The sequence below is a fragment of the Oncorhynchus tshawytscha genome, linkage group LG03 (assembly GCF_018296145.1).
Source record: "Oncorhynchus tshawytscha isolate Ot180627B linkage group LG03, Otsh_v2.0, whole genome shotgun sequence".
NCBI lineage: Eukaryota > Metazoa > Chordata > Actinopteri > Salmoniformes > Salmonidae > Oncorhynchus > Oncorhynchus tshawytscha.
In genome coordinates, this window is record NC_056431.1 from 18,153,710 (window position 1) to 18,180,020 (window position 26,311).

Sequence of the window (26,311 nt, forward strand, 5' to 3'; positions counted from 1 at the left end):
TGGTATTCTGTAGAGTCTAAAAGAGAGGTCAATGTATTGTGCTAATTATATTACAGCCCCTACTCAATGCTAGTTAAGTCTGTGCGCATGTGTGTGTGTACCTACATAGTATAAATGATACATGAGTAACTACTAGCTCCTATCTCAATGGATGGATTCTATAGGTCTACAATTGCATCAAACAGAAGCGTCATCATCTGTTTATAACAGAGCTATGCTAGCACTGGGGGGCTCAGGGCCAGAGTTAAAATGTAGAACATAAGTTATGTGCTTTTTCTCAGTGGCTCTCAAAAGCTAATCCTGTAGGCTGCCCTGCTCTGCTCCGCTTCATTTCTCTCCACGCCCTGCCCAGGCCCAGCCCAGTGGTGTAAGCCTATCATATGACTGCATGCTCTGCACATCGGCCTAATCATATGGAAGAGATGATCACAGGGCAGGAAATCGCAGTGCAGGGCCAAAGGAAACAATCTTTCTGCACGGGCTTTAGCCAATCATGTTCTTTCTCTTAACTTGAAGCTGTTGGCCTTCTCTTACCCTTTCTCTTTCTTTCTCTCCTTCTCGCTCCAGGATGCAATCTATGTGATTCTTGGTCTTCCCTATACTTTTTGTTCTTCCCCATTTGAATTAGCTCTCTGTCTGTTTGTTGATCATGTAGACCTGGGGCTTCAAACTTTTCTTTCCCAGGGAGCCCCTCCTACGCAAACCGGCGACCCAGGGACATGTTAGCAAAAAACATGTTTTTTTTCAAGTCTTATGTCTTAAGTGCTCTCATGATAATGGCAAGGAGAATAAATCAACATTTAAAAATGATTTGGTTGATCGTTTTTTATTAAATCCCCACATTATAATTGGAAGAAGAAGTGTAAACGCAAACCCAGCCTATTAGCTTGAAAGGTAACTCCAAAAACATTTTCACTAAGAGCAACTGTTTTGCTGGTTAAACAAATGTTAGCCATGTGTTGGCAACAATTCATGTCTAAGTCAAGAAAGCCAGCGGCACTTGCTGCACTGGTAGCCTATTTGCTGGTGGTTTTTCAAAGTGTATGTCTGATACTCTTGTGTAATTGTCTCCGATGAGTATAATTTGCTCAATATTAGGAGTTGAGAAATAAAGTTGACATCATTAGAAAGAAGATATTCTCCTCTTTTCTACTGCAGGTATGTAATTCTAAATGTGTCTATTCTGTTGTTGCGAATGATATTCATGATTACTTAAAAATAAATGAATATATACTGTACATATATCTTCGCTGACCACTGCAGTACCTCTATGGACCCTAGGGGTCCTCGGACCCCCGGTTGAATACCCCTGGTCTAGACAAATATGGTTTATTGTATGTATACTGTATATGCGCCACTGTAAAATAATTACCAACCAAAAATGTACATGTCTCCCATGTCCTTTCCGTGATACCAGGAACAAGGCCAACAGGAAAGAAACCTCACATTTAATCCTCTCAGTTTAACAGCCTTGTTTTGTAGACCTTCACATAGAGTAACATAGACCTTCACAATGACATAGGACTTCACAATGACTGTCCTATAGACCTTCCATGTGGCCTCAGGTGCTCATGAGAGCACAATGACCTTAATGTTCCTCAGGGCTAAAGGCTGATACCTCTCCTTTTAGGCTGATATACAGTATGTCCTTTATTATCTCTCTGTTATCTCTCCATCAGCAACCATGCAGGTGAGGCAGGCTTGCGCTTTGTCCCAGGAAGAGAGGAATACGAAACATGGAGGTTGACGCTTGCCGGTAATCTGCCAGTGGTATTACCAGGATTAAGACAAGGGCAAGGGACCCGTAGTTAACCTGAACAGGTGTGCCTGTTACCATGCCACAAGCTGACATGACAACCACAGGACCTGCTGAGCTCTTGTAACCGACTGGCATCAAACCTGGATTGTCAGCTTTACTCTAATGTCGGGTTTTGTTCACATGCAGTAACAGACAGAGATCAGGACTGGAAAGTTGTGAAGACTGGAGTGGACTGCAGTGATTGAAGCTGTCAAAAGTGGTCAACAAAGTGAGCAACATCACAAAAGCCGAGCAATAACAAAACACTTTTCTTCAGGGTAACATAGACCTACATACCGTCCCTCTGTCCTTAAGACCACTCTTCACCCTAAACCCCCACACTTTCTCCCTCCCCTTGGGTGAGTGACAGAGTTCTGTAACGATAAACCCCCATGACACCCCCACCTCTACACACACGCACACACACACACACACACCCTTGCACTGATTTGACAGCCGCTCTCCCTCTCATTCAGATTGATGCTGTGTTGTGGCCCCAGGCCCCTGGAGAGGCCTAATTGAATTGGTTTCCAGAGAATACTAATGAGGCGTAATGTTGAGATAACTGATACCCAAAGAATAAGTGATCATTGACAGCATGTGTTTCTTGTCAGTAATAAACATGTCACAGAAATAGGGAGCCAGTTGGTGCATAATGAATTTCCCCTGGCACTCCCCCTTTGTCTCACGGACACGCACAGCATGCAATAAATTGTATGGTTTAGTACTGTAACTAGTGACTAAGTAAACGGGTTGCGAACTTGCACTGCTGAAATTACATTCGTTGGGCCAGTAACCGAAAGGTTGCTGGATCAAATCTTCAAGCTGACACGGTAGAAATCTGTCGTTCTGCCCCTGAACAAGGCAGTAGGCCGTTATTGTAAATAAGAATTTGTTCTTAACTGACTTGCCTATTTAAAAAAAAAAAAAGTATATTTATTTAATAATTTGACTATCAAGGTGTCATTATAAAAATCTCTAAAAGCGAGAATTTTTTTTTAGATGCCACAGACAGACACACGCACACACTGCTTGTGATCACAGATCTCTTCCCACTGTCCCGTGGTTACTTTGGCACCCATGGGCTGCCCTGGCCCAGATGCCTCCCTCAGTTCTCTGGCTGCTCCATATGGGAGATGTTTGTGTAGTGGAGACTTGGGAGAGCTTCAGTGCTCTGAAAGCTCAGTACATAAACACTGGTCCCTGATTCACACTTCAGACTGCCGACTGTGTGCTTACCTACTGGACCAACCAAAACCAGCCCTGCTATCATTTAATCCAGGGAGACGGACTGTTGTGGAGAAGGGAAATAGCAAAAAATATGACATGGTAGCATGGAACTCTAAAATTACGTATGAGAATCTCATGATGGACTCCAATAGGACAATTATTTGTAAAATCAAGATGGCCAACAATTATGTGCCCCTTTCATATGAGACAGACAAAATCTCAAGAGTTGGAGTGAGCAGGACTGTGCAACTTCCAAGAAACGAAGACCCAAACGCCCTTCCTCTTCCAAGAATGCTATTTAGCTTCGGCATAGGGCGGCTGGGCCGGGGCGGCTGGCTTCAATTACCCCGGGGCAGTTAACAGGAGGTGTCATCAGCCACACTACAGTGCGTCGAGCAGTCCTGCCCGCACCGCTAAAACGCCTGCTCCCTGTCCGCCTCTACCCACGCTCGCCCTCCTTCCAGCCAATCCAGGCAAGCGGGCGCTGCTGCAGCGCTCTGTTTGGTGAAAAAACAAATTCCAGTGTGGCCGCAAGCTGAGCTAACAGCAGAGCAGTTTTCAATGGCTCGTCCCCTCACCCCAGTCCCCCCACCCCCAACCCACGCCCCTGTTTCTGACAGTCCTGACGGGCACTCTGTTGCGTTATTGTATTTAGGCTCAGTCTGGCACCCATGAATCAGTCAGGGCCCCAAGAAATGCCACCCTGAGCTTGGCATTGGGATAGGGGATGGGGAGACGGGATTAGGGTGCAATGTTGAAAGCTTGGCATGTAGGGGCCTTAGTTAGGGTATCATGTGATATATACATGTGTCTGTGAAGGTGTGGCTTTGGCCAGGCAAGGGAGAGAACTGGGGTGGACTGGTTGTGTAAGAAACTAAGGTGCTCCAAAGAAAACTGATCCAGGGTGGAGTATCAAGAAGCATCTTGTCACGTGTATGTGGAGGTCAGTGACAGGGTGTTGGAATGGGGTCGTTCCGTTATCTCTTATCTAAATATATCTATTAGCCTATGTGTATTCAATGTTATTGTGGTGATATTGTTATCCAGAGCTTATTCAGTTGTTCCATGGGTCAATAAGGCAAAACCCTAAAAGGTACATTTTATGCCATTGAGGTCCACATAGTCCATGTACTCTTGTTTAATCTTTCTAAATTCAAATCAAATCAAATTTTATTTGTCACATATACATGGTTAGCAGATGTTAATGTGAGTGTAGCAAAATGCTTGTGCTTCTAGTTCCCGACAATGCAGTAATATCTAATGAGTAATCTAACCTAACAATTTCACAACAACTACCTTATACACACAAGTGTAAAGGAATGAATAAGAATATGCACATACAAAAAAATATATATATATGAATGAGTGATGGTATAGAACGGCACAGGCAGGATGCACCAGATGGTATAGACTACAGTATATACATATGAGATGAGTAATGTAGGGTATGTAAGCATATAAAAGTGCATTGTTTAAAGTGGCTAGAGATACATTTCATCAAGATGGCAAGATGCAGTAGATGGTATAGAGTACAGTATATACAGTGGGGCAAAAAAGTATTTAGTCAGCCACCAGTTGTGCAAGTTCTCCCACTTAAAAAGATGAGAGAGGCCTGTAATTTTCATCATAGGTACACTTCAACTATGACAGACAAAATGAAAAGAAAAATCCAGAAAATCACATTGTAGGATTTTTAATGAATTTATTTGCAAATTATGGTGGAAAATAAGTATTTGGTCAATAACAAAAGTTTATCTCAATACTTTGTTATATACCCTTTGTTGGCAATGACAGAGGTCAAACGTTTTCTGTAAGTCTTCACAAGGTTTTCACACACTGTTGCTGGTATTTTGGCCCATTCCTCCATGCAGATCTCCTCTAGAGCAGTGATGTTTTGGGGCTGTTGCTGGGCAACACGGACTTTCAACTCCCTCCAAAGATTTTCTATGGGGTTGAGATCTGGAGACTGGCTAGGCCACTCCAGGACCTTGAAATGCTTCTTACGAAGCCACTCCTTCATTGCCCGGGTGGTGTGTTTGGGATCATTGTCATGCTGAAAGACCCAGCCACGTTTCATCTTCAATGCCCTTGCTGATGGAAGGAGGTTTTCACTCAAAATCTCACGATACATGGCCCCATTCATTCTTTCCTTTACATGAAGCAGTCGTCCTGGTCCCTTTGCAGAAAAACAGCCCCAAAGCATGATGTTTCCACCCCCATGCTTCACAGTAGGTATGGTGTTCTTTGGATGCAACTCAGCATTCTTTGTCCTCCAAACACGACGAGTTGAGTTTTTACCAAAAAGTTATATTTTGGTTTCATCTGACCATATGACATTCTCCCAATCTTCTATTGGATCATCCAAATGCTCTCTAGCAAACTTCAGACGGGCCTGGATATGTACTGGCTTAAGCAGGGGGACATGTCTGGCACTGCAGGATTTGAGTCCCTGGCGGCGTAGTGTGTTACTGATGGTAGGTTTTGTTACTTTGGTCCCAGCTCTCTGCAGGTCATTCACTAGGTCCCCCCGTGTGGTTCTGGGATTTTTGCTCACCGTTCTTGTGATCATTTTGACCCCACGGGGTGAGATCTTGCGTGGAGCCCCAGATCGAGGAGATTATCAGTGGTCTTGTATGTCTTCCATTTCCTAATAATTGCTCCCACAGTTGATTTCTTCAAACCAAGCTGCTTACCTATTGCAGATTCAGTCTTCCCAGCCTGGTGCAGGTCTACAATTTTGTTTCTGGTGTCCTTTGAAAGCTCTTTGGTCTTGGCCATAGTGGAGTTTGGAGTGTGACTGTTTGAGGTTGTGGACAGGTGTCTTTTATACTGATAACAAGTTCAAACAGGTGCCATTAATACAGGTAACGAGTTGAGGACAGAGGAGCCTCTTAAAAAATAAGTTACAGGTCTGTGAGAGCCAGAAATCTTGCTTGTTTGTAGGTGACCAAATACTTATTTTCCACCATAATTTGCAAATAAATTCATTAAAAATCCTACAATGTGATTTTCTGGATTTTTTTTCTCATTTTGTCTGTCATAGTTGAAGTGTACCTTCAACTATGATACATTACATCAAGATGCAGTAGATGGTATAGCCTACCGTATATACATATGAGATGAGTAATGTAGGGTATGTAAACATATAAAAGTGCATTGTTTAAAGTGGCGAGAGATACATTTATTACGTCAATTTTTCCATTATTAAAGTGGCTGGAGTTGAGTCAGTATGTTGGCAGAAGCCACTCAATGTTAGTGATGCCTGTTTAACAGTCTGATGGCCTTGAGAAAGAAGCTGTTTTTCAGTCTCTCGGTCCCTGCCTTGATGTACCTGTACTGATCTCACCTTCTGGATGATAGCGGGGTGAACAGGCAGTGGCTCGGGTGGTTGTCCTTGATGATCTTTTGGGCCTTCCTGTGACATCGGGTGGTGTAGGTGTCCTGGAGGGCAGGTAGTTTCCCCCCCGATGATGCGTTGTGCAGACCTCACTACCCTCTGGAGAGCCTTACGGTTATGGGTGGAGCAGTTGCCGTACTAAGCGGTGATACAGCCCAACAGGATGCTCTCGATTGTGCATCTGTAAAAGTTTGTGAGTGTTTTTTGGTGACAAGCCAAATTTCTTCAGCCTCCTGAGGTTGAAGAGGCGCTGCTGCGCCTTCTTTACCACGCTGTCTGTGTGGTTGGACCATTTCAGTTTGTCCGTGATATGTACGCAGAGGAACTTAAAACTTTCTACCCTCTCCACTACTGTCCCGTCGATGTGGATAGGGGGGTGTTCCCTCTGCTGTTTCCTGAAGTCCACGATCATCTCCTTTGTTTTGTTTACGTTGAGTGTGAGGTTATTTTCCTGACACCACACTCCGAGGGCACTCACCTCCTCCCTGTAGGCCGTCTATAGTCGTTGTTGGTAATCAAGCCTACCACTGTAGTGTCATCTGTAAACTTGATGATTGAGTTGGAGGCGTGCATGGCCATGCAGTCGTGGGTGAACAAAGAGCACAGCAGAGGGCTGAGAACGCACCCTTGTGGGGCCCCAGTGTTGAGGATCAACAGGGTGGAGATGTTGTTACCTACCCTCAACATCTGGGGGCGGCCCGCCAGGAAGTCCAGGGTCCAGTTGCACAGGGCGGGGTCGAGACCCAGGGTCTCAAGCTTGATGACGAGTTTGGAGGGCACTATGGTGTTAAATGCTGATGCACTTGCTAATAAATCCGCTCACCGCATCAGCGTATTCACCAATGTTGTTGTTCGCTGCAATGCGGAACATATACCAGTCCACGTGATCGAAGCAATCTTGAAGCGTGGAATCCAATTGGTCGGACCAGCGTTGAACTGACCTGAGCGCGGGAGCTTTCTGTTTTAGTTTCTGTGTCACGCCCTGACCTTGGAGATCCTTTTTATGTCTCTATTTTGGTTTGGTCAGGGCGTGAGTTGGGGTGGGCATTTCTATGTGTTGTGTTTCTATGATTTTCTATCTCTATGTTTTGGCCGGGTATGGTTCTCAATCAGGGACAGCTGTCTATCATTGTCTCTGATTGGGAACCATACTTAGGTGCCTTTTTCCCCACCTGTCCTGGTGGGAAGTTTACTTTCTTTATGGCACTTTGCCTTTGAGCTTCACGGTTTGTTTTTATATTGTTTATTGTTTTGTTGGCGTCATTTTGATCATTAAAAGATAGTGTGCGCTCACCACTCTGCACCTTGGTCCTCTCCTTCAAACAGCCATGACATTCTGTCTATAGGCTGGAAGCAACAAAATGTAGTCGTGGTCAGCTTTTCCAAAAGGAGGGCTGGTGAGGGCCTTATATAGTCGCAAAGTTAGAATAACAATGATCTAGGGTTTTTCCAGCCCTGGTTGCACAATCGATATGCTGATAGAATTTAGGGAGCCTTGTTTTCATAAATGCAGCCTCAGGATATGTGGTTTCCAGTTTACAAAGAGTCAAATGAAGTTCATTCGATGTGTCTACTTGGGGGGGATATATGCTGCTGTGATTATAATCGAAGAGAATTCTCTAGGTAGATAATGCAGTCGGCATTTGATTGTGAGGATTTCTAAGTCAGGTGAACAGAAGGACTTGAGTTCCTGTATGTTGTTATGATCACACCACGTCTCGTTAATCATAAGGCGTACACCCCCGCCCTTCTTCTTACCAGAAAGATGCTTGTTTCTGTCGGCACGATGCGTGAAGAAACCAGCTGGCTGCACTGACTCCGATAGCGTGTCGCGAGTGAGCCATGTTTCCGTGAAACCAAGAACGTTACAGTCTCTGATGTCTCTCTGGAAGGCTACCCTTGCACGGATTCCGTCTACCTTGTTGTCAAGAGACTAGACATTGGCGAGTAGTATGCCCGGGAGCGGTGCGCTATGTGCCCGTCTACGGAGCCTGACCAGAAGACCGCTCCGTCTGCCCCTTCTATGGCGTCGTTGTTTTGGGTGGTGGGCAAAACAGAGGATCCGCTTCGGGAAAGTCGTATTCCTGGTCGTAATGTTGGTGAGTTGACGTTGCTCTTATATCCAATAGTTCCTCCCGACTGTATGTAATAAAACCTAAGATTACCTAGGGTAACAATGTAAGAAATAACACATAAAAAAAAATACTGCATAGTTTCCTAGGAACGCGAAGCGAGGCAGCCATCTCTGTCAGCGCCAGAACTACAGATTAATCATTTGCTCTCTTGAGAGTTCTAAGAACCCTTTTTGAACCCTTTGTTCTAAGAATGGAGGACAACATTCTGAGGGTTGCTTCCATTGAAGGACATTAGAGCACCCTGATAGCCTGTCAGCATCAGAACATTCCCTTATTCTGCACCCGTACCAGGCAGGCCTCCGTAGGGGCCCTCGCTCCTCCTCAGCCGTGTTTCCCAGAGAAAGCAGGAGGCTCCCGGGTCACAGGGACAACACGACGGAGAACACCAGGGAAAATAAACAGAGCGCTTCCCTCCTGCCCCTCATCCTCTTGTCCCACTCACCCCCCACCAAGAAAAAGCACACCAAGCCGATATGTTTGTTTGTGGAGATGGTGAGAAGCTGTCATGATGTCATCACTAGAAGGCAGCTTTTCCCTCTAGTGCTCTCTGTCCCTTTCCAAGCCAAACAGATGAGATCAGATCATCTTTCCTGATGTTCTTTGGCAACCATGTCTCTGTCCTCGAGGGTTGCCGCGGCCGCAGAGTGGCTCTAAAGATACACAGTTAATCTGGTCACCTGGCATAAAGGTAGTATCTCTGGTATGACAGCAAATATAGTTCTGCACATTATTGGTCAGTTATTTTCTCTGATAACCTTCAACCAAGAACATTTTGTATCTAGAGGAAGACATCTTGATCAGTCCAAGATTAATCTGAAGACTTATAATGAAATACATTTAATAACCATAATTGAACCATTGTGACCACTACAGCATATTTATTCAAATGAAAAAGCTAGAAAGAGTGATAACCAAAAGTAGCACAAATGATTTAATACTACATGTGTCCAATAAACTCTCATAAAGTAGTAGTGTTTATAGTTTTGTAGTCTTTTGTGAGATACAGAGGCCATTAGGAATAAATTATCAGGTCAGACAGTACATGTGTAGTAAATGGAATGCCATTTTGCCTGGTTTTGTAGCAAACTTGAATGTTCTCGATTCATACCCGAAACTGTAGTGACATCTAGTGGTTAAAACCAAGACAAGCGTAAACCAGCAAGCATTGTCTGCTGGTCAAGGGATACCATTACTGTAGTTTGTCAATTTCTGGAAAATGTAGTGGCATTAGTAATGCAAATGTAAACCTGTGCTTAGCATTCATAATTCACAGGGAAATATCCTGGGGCTCTTTTCACAAACACAAATAGACCCCACAGAGCCCCAGGACAGCAACACAATTAGACAAAAAATAAATAATGAGAAAACAAAAAGATAATTACTTGACACATTGGACAGAATTAACATAAAAACAGAGCAACACTAGAATGATATTTGGCCAAAAACAGAGAGTACACAGTGGCAGAATACCTGACCCTGTGACTGGTCCAAACTTAAGGAAAGCTTGAATATGTACAGACTCTGTGAGCATAGCCTTGCTATTGAGTAAGGCCACCGTAGGCTGACCTGGCTCTCAAGAGAAGAGATGCTATGTGCTCACTTCCCACAAAATAAGGTGGAAACTGAGCTGCACTTCCTAACCTCCTGCCAAATGTATGACTATTAGAGACACATATTTCCCTCAGATTAGACAGATCCACAAAGAATTATAAAACAAACCCAACTTTGATAAACTCCGATATCTACTGGGTGAAATACCACAATGTGTCATCACAGCAGCAAGATTTGTGACCTGTTGCCACAGAAAAGGGCAACCAGTGAAGAACAAACACCATTGTAAATACAACCCATATTTATTTTTATTAATTTTCCCTTTTGTACTTGAACTATTTTGCACATCGTTACAACACTGTACATAGACATATGACATTTGAAATGTCTTTATTCTTTTGGAACTTCTGTGAGTTTAATGTTTACTGTTCATTTTTATTATTTATTTCACTTTTGTTAATTATCTACTTCACTTACCTTGGCAATGTTAACATATGTTTCCCATGACAATAAACCCCTTAAATTGAATTGAAAGCCTTTCAATTGAATTGAAATTGACAGAGCGAAAGACCGAGGGATGGGGGGATGCTACTGACATGTGCCACTGTCGTATTAGTTTTATATTTACGTTAGAAAAACAACATTTTGAACTGAAGCGTTCCAGCTACCAACTGACATATCTGTGTTACCATGGCTACTAACGCATGCAGTCTGTATTAACTCCAGTTGGGGGCGAACGTTTCAAAGATTTGTGCAGTGAACACATCATCACTCAGGTAGCTAAGCAAAAGGTGTAGACCCTGAGCGGTGGATAGAAGGTACCCTTCTCAGTTACTTCTACAAAACGTATTTCACAGCAGAAGTTTTACGATTATGAAAACATGGTCGTAAAAACTAGAAAACAAAACGTGAAGGATCAACCGCCGCAGCCCAACGTCGACGATAGAGACAGGAGTCCGTTTGTATCGCCAGGCACCGGGAAAAGTAGACGAGCAGGCAAAGGCACCCCTTTCAACAGCTTGCTTCACAATAGGAATGGACTATTTCCTGGGTTTTCATTCATCAGAAGTAAGCTTGGCCTTACCCCGTCTGCTTTTGTGAAACTCGGAATCACTCTGGTTCTTGGTAAGTGTCACACAACACATATACAGTACTTAGCTAGCTACCAGTACTGTAACTATGTTGCTAACGTATCTAGTTAGCTTACGTTAGCTAGCCAACGCTAGCTCAAACAGCACAACCTCAACGACAGCTAACGTTACTGAGGTTTCTATCCCAGGCTGTGCCTCGGTCATTGGTGGCTAGCAACTTTAACATTACTCTAACTACAGTAGTTAGCTAACGGAAGTTATATTATTAAAACTAACACTAGCTAGCTAACGTTAGCTAACTAATAATAGAACAATGATTAAACCCCACAACTTTCCCAATATATCATTAACTAGTTATTTATGTTTTTCTGTATTTTCTTAGCTGCTCTGGCTGGGTATTTTCATTGGTAAGTTAAGTAGCCAACCTCTAACATTTCAGGTCATTGACATGCACTTCAATGTCTTGCACGTTTCCTGTGTACATTGATTGTAGATAACTAAGGTTAGCTAGATATCCCTAAAGCCTATGTGTTGTTTCTGTAGGTACCATCTCTCACGCCTCTTTGAAAATGACAGACACTTCTCACATCTGTCAGGACTAGAAAAGGAAATGGCATTTCGGACAGAAATGGTAAGTCTTGTGGTGTTGAAAGATGAAAGAAGAAGAAACGAATGAAATCATGATGACATATTCTATATGATTGTGTGTGTGATACTGTGTCTTGCAAAATCTTAGAGCTGTGTTTCTGTAGCAGGCCATGAGCCAATACCTGATAAGGGCTTTTCTGGGGGAATTTAATCCATTTGTTATATGATCCTGTTCTAGGGTTTATACTACTCTTATTTCAAGACCATCATTGAGGCCCCAACCTTTATCAACGGCCTTTATCTGGTCATGAACGATCGGCTTACAGAGTACCCACTGGTTATAAACACACTGAAGAGGTTCAATCTCTATCCAGAGGTAACATTTGTGGAAATGGACATCCTTGGAATTTGATTGGACAACAGACTTTGTGGAGGGTCTTCATGCTGAAATCCTTCCTCCACTGCTCTTTAGGTGGTCCTGGCCAGCTGGTACAGAATCTACACAGATATAATGGAATTCTTTGGACTCCCCACCAAGATGTGTTGGTCCATCAATAGAGGAGAGGGTATGGCTCCGGTGGATGGCTGTGAAGGTACCAATGCAATCTTGTTTGACCTGAACAGACACACACAACTCTCTAGGCCAGATGCAATAAAACCAGAAGTATGGGAAATGATAAAGAAAATGAGTGTTATTCCTGTGCCATCCCGCTGCAGTGGTTCATCTGAAATATTAGTTGTAAAAAAAAATATATATTTTTTAAAATCGTTATTGCTGCATATGAAATTCCACTCCGTAAGGAGAATGATGACACAAAGCCAAACGGTTTGATTTTAATTTCAACATATATATTCCACTGCACTGGATCAATGTTATTTTTCTGAATTGTGGATTTCCAAATGTGCAAGTTTGACTGAATAGCAGTTAATTTCAGGAAAATAGAAATCTGTGTTTCCCACAGGAAGGCCATGCAGTTGCTTAGCTTATGAATAATTGCAATCCATGAGGCTATTTCTTGCTTTTGTTGCATTTTTATTGAGCTGCTGCACATAGGAAAAGCTTTCTTATTTCACTTAACACATTTCACATGTATCTGTGCCAACTTCAATGAAATCTATGAATAAGGGGTAGGTGTTTTGTGAGGGGTGATTGTTCCCCTTTTCTACTTGTTGAACTGTTCTCTTGACTTGTCATTAGCACTCCATAGCATGTTATATGCATGGTACTTCAGTGTTATGTAGTCATATAGTTAAGACTGGCGCAAGTTACACTTCTTTCTAATTAAAGGTGTGAATTATGTGAATTCACACACAATGTAGTTTGAAGGTGCTGCTGTACATGTAAGTGCCGCCTGCCTTTTGTTCCTGTTTCCACTAGCTGAGTGCACAGCAAATTAGAGCAGACTCAAAATGGCCCTTTATCCTCATCAGTTCTATGGTAGTAAAATGAGAAAGCCTCCCACTTCAGGAAAGCATTAAGACGCAGACTGAAGGCTTCAATGTTTCCTTTAGGCCTATGTCTTTCACTATGAGCGAGTCAGGTGTCAATCAATCATTATTCCATCATGCTTTCAAACATCTTGTTTTGAGCCATTCCATCAGTCGACTTAGCATTTTCTAAAAATAAGGTAATTTGTTTGCTACAGTAATATAACAAGCAAACAATATTCTCACTCATTTTTGTCCAGGGCTTCAGGTCATGGCCATAGAATAACATATAGTAATTTTAATAGAATCTCTGGTCATGAGAATCAGTGCTTTGAAGTTATGGTCTTTGGCTATTTGAGGTCCTTGCCATTGCCAGTCTCAATCCTAATAGCCTCTCTGTTTGTGTGTGTCAGGTATGGGTGACCCCGCATACTTCTACGTGACCTTTGTGTTCCTCCTCAATGGTCTGATGATGAGTCTGTTCTTCATCTACGGGACCTACCTCAGGTAACTTAACCATTACCCTCCTTTGATTTTGTATCGGTTGGGCTCAGATTTTAAAGTAATTTAGTGACTAATGTTCTAACAAAGACTGCTAAAATAAGAAAAGTTTCATCTCCCTCCCTTCCTCTCTCTAGTGGCAGTCGGCTCGGGGGTATGGTCACGGTGCTGTGTTTCTTCTTTAACCATGGAGAGGTGAGTGTGTAGCGTACAGGACCGTGAAGGTGGCGATGGGGGATGAATACAATGCAGGCAGCCATCAAAAGGATCTCTGTCTCAGACAGACTGAGTGGTTGCTCTATTGTATTCTTCACACCAATCGATACTGACATTTCAATCATACTCTCAGGTCTCCTGTCTCCTCTCCTCAGTTGCCACCCACTTGTCTCCTTGACCTTCTCTGTCTGTGCTGGTTTCAATGCAGAAGTGTGAATGTATCCGCATCATTATTATAGGAGCATTGGTGCAGTGTGGGTTGTAGGATGATGACTCAATGTACTGGAAGAGATTACTGGATGCGTCTTCATGTACAAATAGCTCTTCGCAGTTGTCATTGATTGATTGCGTAGCGGTACAGAAAATCCCCTCCTACGCAGCAATGTGTTGTTGCAAAATAAAGTAGGATTGTGTTTGTTTCTGTGTGTTTCTGTGTCAGAGCACCCGGGTCATGTGGACTCCGCCCCTGAGGGAGAGCTTCTCCTATCCCTTCCTGGTCCTGCAGATGTTACTCCTCACCCACATCCTCCGGTAACTCACCATCTCTCCTTCCTTTCTCTCCTTCTCTTTTCAATACCCTCTGGCTGCCTCTTCATGTGCTAGTCATATGTAATGTAGAGCAGCGATTCTCAACTGGTGGGTCGCGACCAAGGTTTTTGATGGTTCACGGGTGTCTGAGTAAAATTTTTTTATTTTTTTATAAAAAAATACTCCAGTCTAAACTTAAACCAGATAGAACGTGTGAATAAATGATAATGTACTTACGTGTTTTTATAATTTAATCCCTGAACACTTTTTCTTAAATCAAAGTAGTTTCAATATATAGCTATTAACAGCACTATTTTGGTTGATTTTTGTGTTCTCAAGCCAGTGAGGTGACTTTATTAACATTCTTCATCAAGAATATGGGCAAAATGTAATTATTGACAATGAAAGAGTTGGCTGGGAATATAATTGCTACATTAGCTATCAATATAACATTCCGTTTTTTTTTTTTTTTTCAAGATTGGATTTTGGCGATTCTTTTTCACGATGCGGATGTCGGGACTGAGACAACCTAGTTCAATTTGGATCCCGAGGCAAAACCAGTTGAGAACACTGATGTAGATTATATTGGGAGCTCTGCAATTGTTATGATCTCAATTCATTGTGATCCAGATATCTGGTTTGTTAAGCTTGGTGTTTGCAATACCAAGGTTGTTGGTTCCATTTCCGCATTGTTCACATTTTGTAACTCTAATTCACTTTGAGTCAAAGTGTCTGCTATTCGACCTTGTTAACTTGTTCTCTAAAGCTGTCAGTGTGAGTGGAGGGCTTGGTGGCTGATACATTCTGTCTAGAGGCAGCCTGAATGGGAGCATTAGAGTGTGTTCCTGTGTTAATGGGTTTCCTTAACTCTCGCCTCCTGCTCTTTTCCACATCTATCTCCACAAAGGACACGCAACCCCAGCAGAAAGACCATGTGGGCGCTGGGCATTTCTAATTTGTGCTTCATGCTGCCCTGGCAGTTTGCCCAGTTTGTGCTGCTTACCCAGGTAAGAGAAAAAGAGAGACATAAAGAAGGGTGGAGGGAAAGGTAGAGGCTGTGAGAGGGGTGAGGAAGAGATGGGGATAGAGAGAAGGGAGGCTGTGAGAGATAGATGGAGAAAGAGATTGAGGTAGATGAGTAAACTGGTAAAGGGACATTGTAAAAGATGGAGACAAGGATAACAAAAAAGAGGACAGTGAAAAAGGAGGGAGGGTGTGAGACGGATGGAGAATAAGACTGGAGGAGGAGCAGCAGAGGCAGACAAAAGTGTAGAAGGTTAGTCTTTCACACAGATCTGCTGGCATCTTTGACAGCAAAGCTGTTGCTAAGCAGTCTGGCTAGATTATAATAGCAAATGTCCCTCAGCTAGCTACAGTTCCCTATCCTAATCAGATCCTTATATATGGGGATTTTACAACATACTGTAATCTAAGAACTTAATGTGTTGTGCTCAAAATAAGCATGTACCCTTTATTGCAATCATTTCACAGTTGTTGTATACACTACTTATTGCTTGTGTTTACACATTTGACTACTTGTTTCAGGTGGCCTCTCTCTTTGCCTCGTACATCCTGGGATACATCAGCCCCACCAAAATTCAGTCCCTCCTAGTGACACACATGGTAAATGTATTTTATGGTTCCTATCTAACCTGCACTTGTGGACGTGCATCGTAAAACAGGGCTGTACGTTTCGCTAAGGAGTATGTTTGTGTGTGAGATTCGGTCTGTAGCTACATTACTCCTCTCCACCTCAGTTCCAGCTCTCCTAATCCTCTCAGCAACACAGGCTGTTAGTGTGGCTAGCGTAGCGGGCTGGGGCCAGTGTGCTGGAGAGATAAGAGAAGAGGCCCTTTGTATTAAGATGATGCTGGAGATTTGTGTCGTCGGAGGAGGAGAGAAGAGAGGACATATGGCTATGAATAATTCATTCGCCTGGCAAGAAGTGGCAGCGTCAAGAAAACGGGACACTCACAGGCTTGTGTCCTTGACGACCTACAGCATTGTTAAGCCCACTTTGGCTGTAACAAGTTTGGTGTGCGTGTCTGTGTGCCATGACAACAGTAAAATAGTCCCAGTCGGTATTAGATTGAATGTCGTGGCCCTGCCCACCTGTGGGGGAAAACAACCTATGGTTGCCTAGGTTACCCCATTGGCAAACAGCTGAAACGTAAATGCTATTTCCTTGTTGTTTACCTGTTTTAGTCAATCACAACAACAATAATAAAGTATGTCTAAAGATTACTTTTCAAAATTGCCTGCTCCAAAGTGTTCTCACTACTTAGAAAAACATCATATTGTAGAGCTTCCCTCATGCCCGTTGTCTATTAGAATATTAAGCTAACCTAGAACAACAACATAAACAAATGGACTATAAAGAACTATACAGCTACAAGTAGTAGCATCAAGACTGACTGAAGGCTATAAGTTTTTCATTTGGGGAAGTGGAGTTACAAATGGACTATAAAGGACTATACAGCTACTAGTAGTGAGTGGAGTTACAGACTATAAAGGACTATACAGCTACTAGTAGTGAGTGGAGTTACAAACGGACGATAAAGGACTATACAGCTAGTAGTGAGTGGAGTTACAAACGGACTATAAAGGACTATACAGCTACTAGTAGTGAGTGGAGTTACAAACGGACGATAAAGGACTATACAGCTAGTAGTGAGTGGAGTTACAAACGGACTATAAAGGACTATACAGCTACTAGTAGTGAGTGGAGTTACAGACTATAAAGGACTATACAGCTACTAGTAGTGAGTGGAGTTACAAACGGACGATAAAGGACTATACAGCTAGTAGTGAGTGGAGTTACAGACTATAAAGGACTATACAGCTAGTAGTAGTGAGTGGAGTTACAAACGGACTATAAAGGACTATACAGCTACTAGTAGTGAGTGGAGTTACAGACTATAAAGGACTATACAGCTACTAGTAGTGAGTGGAGTTACAGACTATAAAGGACTATACAGCTACTAGTAGTGAGTGGAGTTACAAACTATAAAGGACTACTAGTAAAGGACTATACAGCTAGCTACTAGTAGTGAGTGGAGTTACAGACTATAAAGGACTATACAGCTACTAGTAGTGAGTGGAGTTACAAACGGACTATAAAGGACTATACAGCTAGTAGTGAGTGGAGTTACAAACGGACTATAAAGGACTATACAGCTACTAGTAGTGAGTGGAGTTACAGACTATAAAGGACTATACAGCTACTAGTAGTGAGTGGAGTTACAGACTATAAAGGACTATACAGCTACTAGTAGTGAGTGGAGTTACAAACGGACTATAAAGGACTATACAGCTACTAGTAGTGAGTGGAGTTACAAACGGACTATAAAGGACTATACAGCTAGTAGTGAGTGGAGTTACAAACGGACTATAAAGGACTATACAAGCATTTCGCTACACTCGCATTAACATCTGCTAACCATGTGTATGTGACAAATAAAATTTGATTTGATTTGATTTATACAGCTAGTAGTAGTGAGTGGAGTTACAAACTGACTATGAAGGACTATACAGCTACTAGTAGTGAGTGGAGTTACAAACGGACAATAAAGGACTATACAGCTACTAGTAGTGAGTGGAGTTACAAACGGACAATAAAGGACTATACAGCTACTAGTAGTGAGTGGAGTTACAGACTATAAAGGACTATACAGCTACTAGTAGTGAGTGGAGTTACAAACGGACTATAAAGGACTATACAGCTACTAGTAGTGAGTGGAGTTACAGACTATAAAGGACTATACAGCTACTAGTAGTGAGTGGAGTTACAAACGGACTATAAAGGACTATACAGCTACTAGTAGTGAGTGGAGTTACAAACGGACTATAAAGGACTATACAGCTACTAGTAGTGAGTGGAGTTACAAACGGACTATAAAGGACTATACAGCTACTAGTAGTGAGTGGAGTTACAAACGGACTATAAAGGACTATACAGGTACTAGTAGTGAGTGGAGTTACAAACGGACTATAAAGGACTATACAGCTACTAGTAGTGAGTGGAGTTACAAACAGACTATAAAGGACTATACAGCTACTAGTAGTGAGTGGAGTTACAGACTATAAAGGACTATACAGCTACTAGTAGTGAGTGGAGTTACAAACAGACTATACTAAACAAGTTAAATGTCTTACCTGTGATGAAATGTTTTCCACACATACTGTAGCTACGTATAGTGTACTTGACACTGGGTCTCCATATTTCCCACTTTCCCACACCGAATAGCCTGAAGTCATAGGGCTCATCTCACAGGCTCTATTTCCCTACGTGGAAGTATTGTGAACCGTAGGTTGGGATTTTTGACCTGGTTCCATGTACGTTGAACAACACAGCAGCTTTTTCCTTTTCTGTATACCATCAAATCTATGATGATGATGTCCCTTTTACACTGGGGGTCAATGGGAATGAATGTTTGTTTTCCCCAATTTGTGGGTGTGGTCAAGGGGAATTCCTTATTATTAGGTGAATATCAACTCGGACTATGTCACCAACCTTCTTTCCACTCCATCTCCAGATCACACTTGCCGTGTGCTTTGTTCTGATGTTTGGAAACTCCATGCTGCTGACATCATTCTACGCATCCTCGCTGGTCTCCATTTGGGTGAGCTGGACTAACACACTCCTCGTGCTTTCAATGTGTAGAGGATGTATTTTATGTTAAGCATGGTGTGATGTTGAAAACGGTATGGTGTTGAAATCAGTTCCTTCCTGGTTGCAGGGAATAATTGCCCTGCGGGACAAATTTGCAGAAGCCTTCAAACCTGGCCTCATCACATGGGTAAGAGGACATAAGTGTGTGGACATGTTTAACTATACCTGTGTGGACATGATACTTGTGTGGACAATCAAAAACTGGACATTTTGCTGGTCCCCACAAGGAAAAAGTCTATTTCTAGGGGGGGTGAAGAATTAGTGTTTTGGGGTTGGGTTAGGGAAAATAGGATTTTGAATGGGAATCAATTGTGTGTGTCCACAATGTTAGTAAAACAAGATTGCGTGAGTGTGTGCGCGGGCACGTGTGTGTGTGTCTTCTGGTTGACCTGTGTCTGCTCTCAGGTCATGCAGGGCCTGGTATGGGTTGTCTCCACTGTCATTCTCAAGTTCATGCTGTCAGCCATCTTTGGAGCCTCTGATGATGTAAGTCTTTGAAAATAGCCCTGAGCATTTGAAACAAGCTAGCTATATTGCCTTACATGTTGGTTCCTTTTCTGGAAGAATCACTGCATTTTGAAACAAGCCATCACTTAATAGTATGATAGTAATAAAAGTAAACAGGAATATGTATTTGAAATTGCAGCTATTTTTACTACAACTTTCTCTCTCCCAGGCTCACATCAGTAGCTTAATAAAGTCCAAGTTTACCAGCTACAAGGACTTTGACACCATGATGTATACCTGTGCTGCTGAGTTTGACTTCATGGAAATTGAGGTATGAAAGACACTTGGCCCTATTTGGCATAGCAACACAGCACTAGTGTTAGAAGGGATCCTTTCGTAGTATTTGGCTGTTCATTTTGTAAAGGTAATGTGTGGTGTGTCAGAAATAAATATTTTTCTCCAGTCGATCTGACGTGTGTAACATTGCTCTTCTCTTTTCAGACCCCACTGCGCTATATCAAGACACTGCTGCTCCCCATCAACATGCTGGTGGTTGCTGTCATAGCAGGACGGGTAAAACTTCATTTGTGTGCCATACACCAGGCACTCCACACAATCCACTGTTAGTGAACAAGGCAGGCATCCTTTAAATGTAATTTCTCCCATTCTGCTCTAGACTTGCCTGTTGAGCTCAATTTGTCATATTTGAGGCAGGCTTGAAGAAACGGCAAGAGAATTATATTCCAAAATTATTCAAGAATCTCCTCGAGCATGTCCAAATGTGTCAGTTTGATCTAATTGTGTGTCAAATGCAGAATCAATAAGACACGTCCGGGTCTCCCGAGTGGCGCAGCGGTCTAAGGCACTGAAGTGCTTGAGGCATCACTACAGATCCGGGTTCGATCCAGGTCTGTCGCAGCCGGCCGCAACTGGGAGGCGCGTGAAGCGACGCACAATTGGCCCAGCGTCGTCCAGCCTGGATGTCCTTGTCCCATCGTGCTCTAGTGACTCCTGTGGTGGGCCAGAAGCCTGCACACTGACACGGTCTCCAGTTTTACCATGTTTCCTCTGACCCAGTGGTGCGGCTGGCTTCCGGGTTAAGCAAAGCAGTGCGGCTTGGCAGGGTTGTGTTTCGGAGGACGCATGGCTCTCAACCTTCGCCTCTCCCTAGACTGTATGGGAGTTGCGGCGATGGGACAAGACTGTAACTACCAATTGGATATCACGAAATTGGGGAGAAAATTCTGTTTGATCGCTTTGCTAATAAAGAAATGTAGGGCTTCTTAATAGTGACACTGGTGAAAATGGTTCATTATTTAATATTTGCTGTGAGTATGCTCACTGTTAGCATATAATAGAAGGCGGAGTCATCCTGGTCAACGTTATATCCCTTCTGAGGTTGGTATTTTTATTTGTGACACTGTTTGTCTCTTCTCCTACTCTGTACAGACCATCCAGGATGTTGTGAGGTTCCTGAGGGAAGGAGAGAAGTATTCTGTCAAACCTGAAGACGATGACGACGATGAAGAGTGAGTATATTTCCCTCTCCTCTCTGTAAAACTCACCCTCTTAACAGCACAAGTCAAAAGGTAAACTGCTGTGTGTATTTTGCCCATTCATTCTTATAAAGACCACGCAACTTGACATTTTGACATCTCATAACTTTTTCAAATCTTTCACAGGCCAGAAATGTTGGCAAAAGGAGAGGTAAGCAAGCATCCTGATTTCCCTGAATGTTACTCCTGATTTCCCTGGATGTTACTGCTGTATACACCAGAGTCTCCTCACATTATATGATTCAAGCCTTCTGTTTTCTTAAATGCGGTAATGTTTATCTGCTTCAGCTACAATAATGATCATCATTGCCTGCATACAGAGGCAATCTTCACCTGCCAGATAAATTGCTAGCTTTATTATCAGTTCTAACCATTTCTTTCTCTCGCTTCCTCCATCCATCCCTCCCCGACTCTTGTTCTCTCCCTGTGCCCTTCAACCCTCATTCTCTACCTGGGCTCTCCCTCTCTGTCATGGTGTTAGCTGGTGTACCATAGCCTACAGTTGATAGCGTTTGCAGTGCTGGCGATGCTCATCATGCGTCTCAAGCTCTTCCTCACGCCCCACATGTGCATCATGGCCTCCTTGATCTGCTCCAAACAGGTCAGTCCCTGACACGACGCAACGAGATTAACACACCACAACACAATTAGCACTGACACCACACATATACCGCAGAGTTTTTAAAAATTTGACCTTTTATTTAACTAGGCAAGTCAGTTAAGAACAAATTCTTATTTTCAATGACGGCCTAGGAACAGTGGGTTAACTGCCTTGTTCAGGGGCAGAATTACATATTTTTACCTTTTCAGCTCTGGGATTCGATCTTCTAACCTTTCGGTTACTAGTCCAATGCGCTAACCACTAGGCTACCTGCTGCCCCTGCATAACGTTACCAAAGATGGATCACAACACCACCAAAGACCTTCATCACAGACACACTACAGACCTGTGCTCTCTTGTGATGCTCATGTGTTGTCTGTCTGTGTCAGTTGTTTGGCTGGATAGGGGAGAAGTTCAAGCTCCACATGATGGTGTTTGGCATCCTGTCCATCATGGCCATGCAGGGCGCGGCCAACCTGCAGGCCCAGTGGGGCATCATGGGAGAATTCAGCAACCTACCCCAGGAGCAGCTGCTGGACTGGATCAAAGACAACACCCAGCCCAGTGAGTGATGTCTTCATCCTACGTCTGAAACCAACCCCCTGGCACTCGAGACAAACTTGTTTTTTAAAATCATGCTAAATGGCATCCTTTGTTATGGAATTGACTAATCTGACTAGGTTGGATTGGTGAAAGCAATTTGCTGGTAACCTCACTTTCAGGTATCCAGTCCCTCTCAGATCATCCATGTCTTTGTGGACTCTTCCCTTAGATGTGCTGTTTTGTTTTGTGTGTGGTGCAGACGCTGTGTTTGCTGGAGCCATGCCCACCATGGCCAGTGTGAAGCTGTCAGCCGGCCGGCCCATCGTCAATCACCCACACTACGAGGATGCTGGCCTGAGGTGTGGACAGAACAATGATACTACTGTACTAGCTATGTGCTAGGCTAACACCAATTCAGCGTTGTCTAAACGTTATGGTCTGTTCCACTCAGGGAGAGGACCAAGCTGGTCTACGCCATGTACAGCCGCAAGTCTGCCGAGGTGGTGAAGAGGAACCTGATGCAGATGGAGGTGGACTACTTTGTCCTGGAGGACTCGTGGTGCACCCGCCGCTCCAGGTAACCCTGGGTGGCCTTCCCGCCAGTAATCCACTGGTGTTTACACTGTCATATGTTCTTGTGACATTGTCAACAAGTCATTCCAGTCAGTACAGGGTACTTTTCCAACTCACTCTGAAATGACACTGAATTGAACTCAACCCAATTCTGCTGCCAAGTGACCTTTTGAACAATCTGTTTCGCGGTCAGTTAATCACAATGTTTTTGTTTAGTTTGTTTCTTTGCTGAAATATTTTCTCTTTCTCTGCCCCTCTCTTTCCCCCCCTTCTTGGCTTTCTCTGTGCTCTCCCCAGGCCTGGCTGCAGTATGCCTGAGATCTGGGATGTGGAGGACCCTCAGAATGCTGGGAAAGTGCCCCTCTGTACGCTCATGTCCAGGGACTCCAGGCCCCACTTTGCCACTGTCTTTCACAACAACGTTTACAAAGTTCTAAAAGTTCCCAAAGCAGCTAAAGAGCTCAGATAACAGCAGGGTCGGCCTGTTTTTGGTGCTACCTTATAGTATTTCCACCGACCTGGTGCGTGTTTTTATGTAGTTCCTTTTCCTGTTGGTCTGTCTCCTTTGGAGGTACCACTGCCACAGCTGCGTTTTACGTCTCCCTTTTTTGAGGCTCTGTTAGAGCAGTGGACTGACGTGATGGGCTAGATAAGAGTCCCCATTCGTGTTGTATAAGCATTTTATTTTATGCGAGCTTATACTAAAGTTGTTCTTAATGACTGAATTAGTTTTATTTTAGTGTGTATTAGTACATTTTGGATGTCAGGCATATTTAGTTTTTGTACTTTTGTGCCCTTTTTTTGCGTATTAAGAATTGTCATTATTTAGACGGTGTTATTTTTTGATTCACTGGTGTGTGTAATAATTTTGTTATTTGCCAAAGCAAAGTGTAGTTAGTATAACTACTAGTGTTACAGCTGCAAGTGTCAGGTTAATGTAGCACACCTGAAAAGTCCTTTTTAAGAGAAGCAGAATATGATAATCTGCAAAAAGATTTTTCCCAACAACCCATTGCAACTTGTAGCAGTGCATTATTTTAAGCATTAGCGTAATGACCTACCACCAAATATCAGTTGTTTAGGACCCTGTATTGACACACAGCAAACACTTAGACATCTTTTGGAGTTGTTAGTCATGTCAATTTAGCGTCATTGCTTTGTACTCCACCACACAGGAAGTTAAGTCATGAATTTGTAGCATTTTTTGCACCTCAAAAAGTGGCCTTTGCACATGTCACAAGAGCAACATATTAGAATTCAACAATGTATTATCACCCAACATTTTCATTTTTTTTGCTTGCGGTTACTTCCTCATTTAATTTTAGGGACATAGCTGTGAAAGACTACACCACTCTGTGGACTCCACTTTACACTTGATAGCACTGGTGTGCTCTACCCACTTAAAACCACTGTCCCCTTTTGTTCATGCAGCTGTGAAAGTCCCTTTGCCACTCTGAGGTCAAGGGTCAAACAGGAGAGTGCTCCACTTAACCGGAGTGTCCTTCTCATTATCCCTGCCACTCACTCTGCCTTTTACCAGTGTGGCATTGAAGTTACTTAAAACAACCCCAGTGTAATCATTCCAGTGTAAAAGCTACAGTATTGTTGGGTACAAATCATCTCACCAATACAGGTGAGGCTTTTTAGCAATAAGCATAGTTAGTTACTCAAAGACTGTTTAAGGTTTATACATTTTATACAACATTCATCAATTGTAATAGTATCAAGTGGTGGTTTTAATTAAATGCAAGGTGGAAGCTAGAAGTTTATTTCAATGTATTCTACTATTTCTGTGACCTTTCATGAATAGCACAGCAGGTGCTTATGGTGTTTTATGCTAAGTTTATTTTTGGTTATGTCCAAGATATACGTTAAGGTACTGAAGTGATCTTGAAAGCAAAGTGCCCAATTTTTAGTGGTGGGGCGGTGACCACCCAACCTGAAATATCTCAAATTTGAGTGACAGACCTAGCTTTGTCTAATGCTTGTCTATTTAATCTGTATTTTGAAAATAAAATGTTCATCAGCGTCTTTCTCTTATTTTTAACAGTGAAACTAATGAGTTAAAGTTTGTGCGGGTTGATCATTTGGCAGAATTGGATATTTCATTCATTAAATGGTTTCTGGATTCACAGTAATAAGCCTTTATTACTAGAATACTCAATTGAATACAAATGTGACTTTTTTATAGTGCGACGGCCTCCTTTAACAAAGAAAAACATTTGAGGTTCCACTGGGTATGACAAGAAATAGTGACTTTCAGAAATATCTCAACATAAGTGTTCAAACCCCTGAGTCAATATTTTGTAGAAGCACCTTTGGCAGCGATTACAACAGTCAGTCTTTCTTGGTAAGTCTTTAAGACAGAGCTCATCAATTATATTCACCTGCGGGATGATTTTTACTTGAGCGGATGTTCAGGGACATAATTACAAATCATTTGTAAACTGCAAATTGACTGCAAGAAGTACAAATATATTTTATTAAAACCATGCTTTCATTTGTATATGGTCACAAATATCTCTGGATGTGGGAATACTTTGGAACAGATTTCCAAAACTAAAATCACTTGGAGCTGATTTGCTGGTGTTTTTACAGTATTTTATGTCCACAATTTTTTAAAATAATATATACAGCACCGATCAAAAGTTTGGACACACCTACTCATTCAAGGATTTTTCTTTATTTACTATTTTCTACATTGTAGAATAATAGGGAAGACATCAACACTATGAAATAATACTTATGAAGTCATGTAGTAACCAACAAAGTGTTTAACAAATCAAAATATATTTGAGATTCTTCAGCCACCCTTTGCCTTGATGACAGCTCTGCACACCCTTGGCATTCTCAACCAGCTTCATGAGGTAATGACCTAGAAAGCATTTCAATTAACAGGTGTGCCTTGTTAAAAGTTTATTTGCGGAATTTCTTTCCTTCTTAATGCGTTTGAGCCAATCAGTTGGGATGGTATACAGAAGGTGGCCCTATTTTGTAAAAGACCAAGTCCATATTATGGCAAGAACAGCTCAAATAAGCAAAGAGTAACTACAATGTTGTTGATCCATTCTCAGTTTTCTTCTTCCACAGCCTTTAAACTCTGTAACTGTTTTAAAGTCTCCATTGACTTCATGGATAAATCCCTAAGCGGTTTCCTTCCTTTCCGGCAACTGAGTTTGTATTGAGTGGGTGTATTGATACACCATCCAAAGTATAATTAATAACTTCACCATGTTCAAAGGGGCAACTTGTTAAGCAAATGTTTACTCCTAAACTTATTTAGGCTTGCCATAACAAAGGGGTTGTATACTTATTGACTCAAGACATTTCAGCTTGTCATTTGTTACTAATTTGTAAAAAAAAAATTGAAAAACATAATTCCACATTGACGTTATGGGATATTGTGCCAGTGACATTTTTTTATTTTTTAAATCCATCTTAAATTCAGGCTGTAAC

The 26,311-nt window shown here is 42.5% G+C and overlaps 1 protein-coding gene across 1 annotated transcript; it reads left to right on the forward strand.

Moving 5' to 3' along the window:
• The first annotated feature begins 10,818 nt into the window (after positions 1 to 10,818).
• LOC112229042 (probable C-mannosyltransferase DPY19L1) lies at positions 10,819 to 24,884 on the forward strand. The gene is made up of 22 exons (XM_042311267.1): positions 10,819 to 11,236; positions 11,585 to 11,609; positions 11,746 to 11,833; positions 12,029 to 12,166; positions 12,263 to 12,383; positions 13,632 to 13,725; positions 13,857 to 13,914; positions 14,375 to 14,466; positions 15,371 to 15,470; positions 16,009 to 16,086; positions 18,999 to 19,085; positions 19,203 to 19,262; positions 19,541 to 19,621; positions 19,812 to 19,913; positions 20,084 to 20,155; positions 21,032 to 21,111; positions 21,265 to 21,289; positions 21,620 to 21,739; positions 22,129 to 22,303; positions 22,542 to 22,641; positions 22,734 to 22,859; positions 23,153 to 24,884. The coding sequence occupies exons 1-22, from the start codon at positions 10,993 to 10,995 to the stop codon at positions 23,322 to 23,324; spliced, it is 2,238 nt and encodes a 745-aa protein (XP_042167201.1). The 5' UTR covers positions 10,819 to 10,992; the 3' UTR covers positions 23,325 to 24,884.
• Positions 24,885 to 26,311: the final 1,427 nt, after the last annotated feature.

Bases quoted from the DNA above. Each gene is read 5' to 3' on its own strand.
- LOC112229042 (XM_042311267.1), top strand. From the start codon at position 10,993: ATGGTCGTAAAAACTAGAAAACAAAACGTGAAGGATCAACCGCCGCAG. The intron at 19,086-19,202 runs GTGAGCTGGACT...TCCTGGTTGCAG, and splicing joins CCTCGCTGGTCTCCATTTGG to GGAATAATTGCCCTGCGGGA. The intron at 22,860-23,152 runs GTAACCCTGGGT...TGCTCTCCCCAG, and splicing joins TGGTGCACCCGCCGCTCCAG to GCCTGGCTGCAGTATGCCTG.